This window comes from Platalea leucorodia (assembly GCF_965183815.1).
Source record: "Platalea leucorodia genome assembly, chromosome: 3".
NCBI lineage: Eukaryota > Metazoa > Chordata > Aves > Pelecaniformes > Threskiornithidae > Platalea > Platalea leucorodia.
Genome location: NC_138825.1, coordinates 14,304,606 through 14,311,082, shown reverse-complemented (window position 1 = coordinate 14,311,082; position 6,477 = coordinate 14,304,606). Strand labels below are relative to the sequence as shown.

At 46.1% G+C, this 6,477-nt stretch overlaps 1 protein-coding gene across 5 annotated transcripts in view; it reads left to right on the top strand.

Annotated features, from left to right (window-relative positions):
• The first annotated feature begins 337 nt into the window (after positions 1-337).
• Positions 338-6,477, top strand: part of ATL2 (atlastin GTPase 2) — a 39,291-nt gene continuing 33,151 nt past the window's right edge. For 3 of the 5 annotated variants that reach the window (XR_014227665.1, XM_082306903.1, XM_082306907.1), the window contains exon 1: positions 338-439. Coding sequence is in view for 4 of the 5 variants with exons in the window: in XM_082306903.1 (XP_082163029.1) it covers positions 379-439 (61 nt within the window). In the remaining variant the exon portion in view is untranslated. The other 2 variants (XM_082306906.1, XM_082306904.1) reach the window with 2 other exon arrangements.

The window sequence follows — 6,477 nt, the reverse complement described above, 5'->3', positions numbered from 1 at the left end:
TCTGTGTGCCTCTCCCGCCGCAGCGGGAGGCCCCCCAGGCCGCGCGGCACTTGGCCTCCCCTCCGCCGGAGCGGGGAGCCCTCCCCCGGGGCAGGCGGGGGACGCCGCCTCCCCTCCCCGCCGCCGGGGCCGGGCAGCGCCACCCCGCGCGGGGCGGGGCGGGGCGGGGCGGCGGGCGCGGGCCGCGGGCGGGGAGTGACGGCGCATGCGCCGCTCCCGGGGGGCGGTGGGGCGCGGGCTGCGCGTGCGCAGCCCCTCCCCGAGCGGGCAGCCGGGGGCGCTAGGACCCGCCCTGCCCGCGCGCCGCCGCCGGCGGGCGATAAAGGTCTCGCAGCGGAGCTCTGACGTCACGGCGAGTTAATTTTAAACCCGGACAAGATGGCGGAAAGGGACGCGGCGCGGCGCGCGGGTCCGGCCCGCCAACGGCCCGACCCGGCAGGTAACGCGCGCCCCTGGGCGGGCGGCGGCCGCGGGCCGGCGGCGGGGCCGCCCGCGGGGCCCCCGCGGGAGGCGCGGGGCCGGGCGGCGGGACCGGGCGGCGGGACCTGTTCGGCGGGCGGCGCCGGGGGAGGCCCCGGTGTCTCCCCCCTCCTCAAAATGGCGGGGGCGGCCGCCAGCCCCGACGCCTGCCCTCGAGGGGCGGCGGGGGAGCCGGCGCGGCGGCCCCTCCGCTCGGCCCGCGGCTCGCTGCCGAGCGGGGTCACCCCGCTCTCCCTGCGCGGCCAGGGCCTCCCGCTGTGCGGACGGCGGCCCATACCGGAGCGGGGGCGGCCGGTGACCTTATTCCCCGCTGCGGCGTGGCCGGGCCAGCCCGCCGCCCGGCCGCGTGTACATCACGGGGGGAGCGGGCCGGAATGCGGCTGGGGCCGCCCGGCGGGGCCCCCGCCTGGCAGGCGGCCGGGGCGAGGCAGCCCGGAGGGTGCCCGCTGCCTCGGAGCCGCCTGCGACGGGAGCAGCACCGGACAGCTCGGGGAAGGAGGTGGCTGACCCACGTTGGCCCGTCCCCCATACGGACCCGGCGCGCTCCACCGTCAGTGCTGCTCCTGCTTGTAATATATCCTCTGGTGGCGATGGGACATGTCTCTGGCTTGGTGTTTAGCCTCGGATGTGCTGGAGTCTGCGCAGTATGTTTTTTTTTTTTTTTTTGTAATAAGGTTATTTCTCAAGAAGAGCTTAAAAGCTGAGAAGTTGTAACCCTCTCTCCGCCATGCTCCGCGTGAGGACTGCACTGACTCGAACGCTAAGTTGAGTCGCCTGAGGTTTTTAGCACTGCACTAGGACGCTGAACTATTTTAGCATCTTTGTTGTATAACTCTCACTTAATTTGAAAGCAGAACGATTGGACTGGGCACGATTAAACAAAATCTAGCAGATGTCGTGTGCCATTATTGGTTTCAGTTGCTTCAATTGCTTCATTTGCAAGCCAACTAGACTGGGAAATCTAACCGCGCTATAAACTGACAGGTGTGGAGTGGATACTCTGCTGACTTTTTTTTTTTTTTATAGGGAGGAAAAGGCAATGCTTCTGAGCATGTAGAAATGTTTGATTGTGTTTGGCAGCATTGCGATTTTAATAATTTAAAAGAGTCCGGAGATTAAAATTGAGAATATGATACCGCTTTACTGCTTGGGTACTGGTTTCTTCCCTGCCCCCCAGCACTGCTGAATTTTCTTTGATGGTTCTCTGTGTTTTCACCACTATGTAGTTTAACAATCTCAGAGCATTAGATCATTGCATAACTTTATCAGGGTCATAAAAGTGCCAGTACACCTGTAATAAATGGCCTTCAAGGTAGCTGTGTCATCACTAGTGGTGGAAACATGTGCCATCTCACTGTTAAGTTGCTTGTGTACTTTAGGCATGGAACAACTTAATTGATAGGGTCTGCCTGTACAGCTATGGATGATCCGTGCCTGCCTGCAGAAGAGCTTTCTGTGCAATGAAATAAAGCAGAGTGGTACATTGGAATAGTTACAAGAAGAGAAATGTAAGAGCAGAGGCCTGTAACTCCTCCTGTACCATTACTAAGTGTTGCTTAACAGCTGTTTTGTTCTAGCTTAACCTAAAGTCACTAATGATGTTGCAGCTCCTCCTCAAATAATAGCCATAGCTGTGCTGTTTCAACTAGAATTCTTTTGAAAGCAGGGAGTGGGGTTGAGGAAGGCTGTATTCTTTCCTTTTCATGTTTACCTGCCTGCAACTTAAAGACATTTCTGAAGTAGTTCTAGCACAGAACAATTTTACTTGAACTATCATAAAAACATTGCTTTAAATACAACGGTCTCTCCTAGTGTAGGAGGCCAAGCAGCTCTTGTTCGTGTTGGATGGACAGGAATGCTTGAGCCAAGTCTTGCAGGAGTGTTGATACTTCTTAGGTACTTTGTGCCAACTGCAGTCCCTGTGTTTTGATTAAATATCAGTGATTAATGTTTGCTTACTGACTATACTAATAAAGTACCACTGACTGGAGCAAGATACTATGATAGGTGAGGGATCGTTTTCTCTTCTTGTCCTAGTAAGAACAGGGACACTACTTCAAGCTGGCTAGACTGGGTAAGAGCGGGTCTTTTGGAGGGGAGGAGGGCTGGGGATTTTCCTCCGATGTAATAGAAGAGCACTTATCTCCTGATGGCAGTATGATGTCCTCTCTGACTTTGAGTTTTGCCCAACTGCAAAAACAAATGTAATAAGCAGACGGATATGCAGGTAAATTAAATTCTGTGTTGTTCTTGTTTTGGTAGTGAACCGCAGTGCTGTTAGTCTCCGGTGCAAGCTGGATCTCAGGTTTCGCTTCAGCACTGTGATAAAACTAGTTTTAACTTTGTGCCTGTTGTTAGTAGACTGTTGTACATCTCAGCACAGTCTGTAAAAGTTTCTGACTGTTCCAAGGACTTTCATAAGGAAAACTGCCAAGTTTCCCTTAAATCCAACTTTTCTATGTAAGGTGAAGTTTGAAGTTGGTTTTGTTCCTGCACTGCAGTCACGAACAAGCCCTGTCCTGGGGATCATTTTTGATATCCTGGCATGTCAGTCTTTGAATGGGAAATTTTGAACTTTAAAATCAGACTGAATTGTTTCCCTGTTTTTACTGTTGCTGCATGCTGTGCCTACAATGTGATCTGCAAGCTGCCAGTTTGAGTGCAGTTTTCCAACTGTTTGCTAAATCCTGCATTAACTTCTCAAACTTACTATAGCAATCATTAGTATTTTTTTAAGGTTTTGTCTTTAATCTCAAACACAAGGTGAACAAGGCACAAAAATACTTTCTGAGCTTCAGCATAGGCAGGCCTGCTGTATTTGTCATTTGTAAACAACTGGAAGTTTTCAGAAGTACTTGTATACACTGGTTCTTAAGCCTTTACTCTTATTGGAGAATGACTGGGTCTCTTTCTCAAAACATTTTCAGCAAACTGAACTTCTTGAGATGTGCTGGTGGAAAGATGGAAGTAGCTTTTCTTGTTTTTGGAAGGTTGTTCTTGACATGAAGAATATTGTCTTATCCTGTAGCTGATTTTGAGGTCATAGTGCTGTGTAGGGAGTTGATTTACATGAATACATTTGTGGGGTTGGGATTTGTATCTGAAACACCAGAACAAACAGATGAGCAAGTTTGAAATATATGTGAAAACGTGGCTTGGATTGATGTCTGCTATTTCAGTTAGCTGCAAAGAAATGACTGATATAAAATGAGTGATGTCTATTAGGACAAGGATTATAATCAAGTAATTTCTAGCAGCAAATTAATACATAATAGGGACTAATGTTCTGAGAGTGTTGGTAGCTAACTTGTCTGACCTTTAACTTTATTTCCGAAATGTATTAATTTATTTTGTGTAGGGTTCATTTCCAGGAAAGCAAGATTTTATGTGCATGCTAAGCATGCTTTTTGAAACACATTCAATATAAAAGTCAGAGGAACTCAGAAGGCATTTAAATTTTGGAAGTCTCTGCCCACTTAAGAAACCTGGAACGAAATTGGAGGGATTTGAAGATGTCTTTCCTCCCTCACTGTTAATTCTTATTTGTCTTGAATTTATCTCCTAAGACTTGAAGGTAACACCCATTGTATTCTGTAGCTGTACAAACAAGTTACTGGGAGATGATCTAGGGTATAAATGAATGCCAGGCAAGTAACTACCTGTTGGTGTTTAACTGGAGTGCTCACTCTGCAGCAAAGCAAGGAGCTTACCCTCCCCCTTTGCATTTGGGAGGGAGCATACGTACGCCATTATAGTGCCATAGCTGGTAAATTCACTTAATGAATTACCTCCATAGCAGGTTGTTCACGCACTTCCATATCCTGAAGCTATCTAGTTAGTTTGCCTGGAGTCTGCCACTGAGAATTCCAGCTGCTCCATGGAGACATTACTCCTTGAGGTAACAAGGCTAGTTTGTATCTCATTCTAGTGTGAGAATAGTAGATCTTTGTGCTCAGTATGATCTGTGAAGCTAAATAAGTCTCTTCTCCCTTTCCTGTTAAATAAACAGAAAAAATAGCTGTACTAATTTTATAATGGTTAGTAGCTGGCTCCTCTTTAAGGCTGGAAAAACTTAAAGCAGAATGTTTGACGCCAAAGATGGCATTATTGAGCCACATAGTATCCAAGGCAGTCTGACAAAAGTTAACTGAGTGAACACAGGTAAGCTGGGTATTGGAATTCCTCTTTGATGCCAGCTTGATGAACTCATGAACAGGGCTAAGATGAAATCAAATATAATGTGGAAGAGAAGCCCATTTGGGCCTCTGCAGAAATGATTTATAAAAGACCAGCTTCTTTTAAAAGAATTGTCATGCTCTTCTGTATTCTGGAGGAATAGATAAGAGAACTATCACAGCTGTAAGACTGCACAAAGTGCCTTTTGGGAAAGAACTCGGCTTACAGCTCGGTTACTGGGCCTCTATTTACGGCTTGTGTACGGTATGAGGGATATTCTGATATACTTTTGCTAGGAGGGGAGATGTCTCATCTAATTTTTTTTTTCTTGTGCTAGATGTATTTCCAGCTTTATTTTCAGTGCAGACAATGAGTAAATGACTGATTGCATTTTCAGCCCTACATACCAGTGATTTCTGCATGGCAAAGTGGGGTTTGTGTGCTGCTGCAAGTCTTGGCGGGTTTCTCTTAAAAGGCAGGAATAGAAGCCAAAACCTGGAAGGCGGTGGAGTTGGAGCCTTAAACTAATAAAATGTTGTACAGATTACAGACATGGAGTGTAGAATGTGATTTCCAGTAAATTGATATTTGAGAGTAGAAGTTAATTTGCTCTTATGCAGTTGTTGCTCAAGTGAGATCAGCATCAGGTTCCAGTCTGTAGTTAGTGTCAAATCATAATACATTTTTTTTCACCATCACCTTAGAGATAGTCATGTTGAATTTGTAAGTTTTTATTGGTCTCAGTAAAATCTTTGAAGTGTCTTTTGAGCAATGTGTTGTATTCCAGGACAGCAAGGCTTTTTTTTTTTTTTTTTTTTAAAACTTGGATTGAAAATTATAGAAACCTGTTGGAGAATGTGTCGACTACTTGTACTGACATGTTAGAACTACTTCTTGTATGTTGTGTGTACTTGGAAAAGTTGTTCTCACCTCTTATCTTCTCAAACAGGGTGGTGCTGCTGAGTGGAAGAATAAGTGCAGTTATTTTAACTGTCTCTGTAAGCCCAATCCTATGATACCACTGCCTGCAAACTTGCATGCTATGTCTTATTCCCCTCTTCAACCTTTTCTGCATTTTCAGCTCCTCAGGTAAATGTAAGAAAGGGTCTTCTGGCTTTTACTTGTGGCTCTTCATTTATCTTGGTCTGTGTAGTGTGATCTACTCAGGAAACCTTAAGTAATTGGGAAAGGAAAGGTACCATCTCTATCCTCTGCCTAATATGGAAATCATCACAGTGCTGATTTCAGGGGAGGAACAGTCACTCGAAGTACATGAACTGCCAGGCATGGAGGCAGAAGCTTGGTTTCCTTTAATGTATTGCTTTGACATAGAATGGTAGTGAAAATGACTGCTGTAGAAAATCAGGTTAAGGTTCTTGATATAACCAAATCACTTTCTTAAAACAAGAAGTTATCTTGCTTTTAAGAGAAATAATTTCTTAAATGCTTCATAATTCTGAACCTAATACTAAGGAATTGTTCTTGTTAATAACAGCAGTGTGATTCTAAACATGGCCTTAAAGCTGCCCTCAAGGCAGTTATCTTCCAAGCAACAACGTCTTAGGCTTGTCATGGGGATAAGGGAGGGAGTGCAGTACAAAATACTTAAAAGGAAATCTTTCTAAATGCTAGTATGTCATACTTAGTACAGTAATTGTTTGCAAAAGTGCACCAAGTAATGCTTGTGGGGGTTTAGGCACAGAACTGGTTTATTTTCTAGAGCTAATAGTACTGTAGAAATAAGTAGCTACTGAAAACTTATCACGTGTTATGCTCTGAGATTTAGAAGGAAAAAAAATATTTTTTTTTTTAAATAAAATA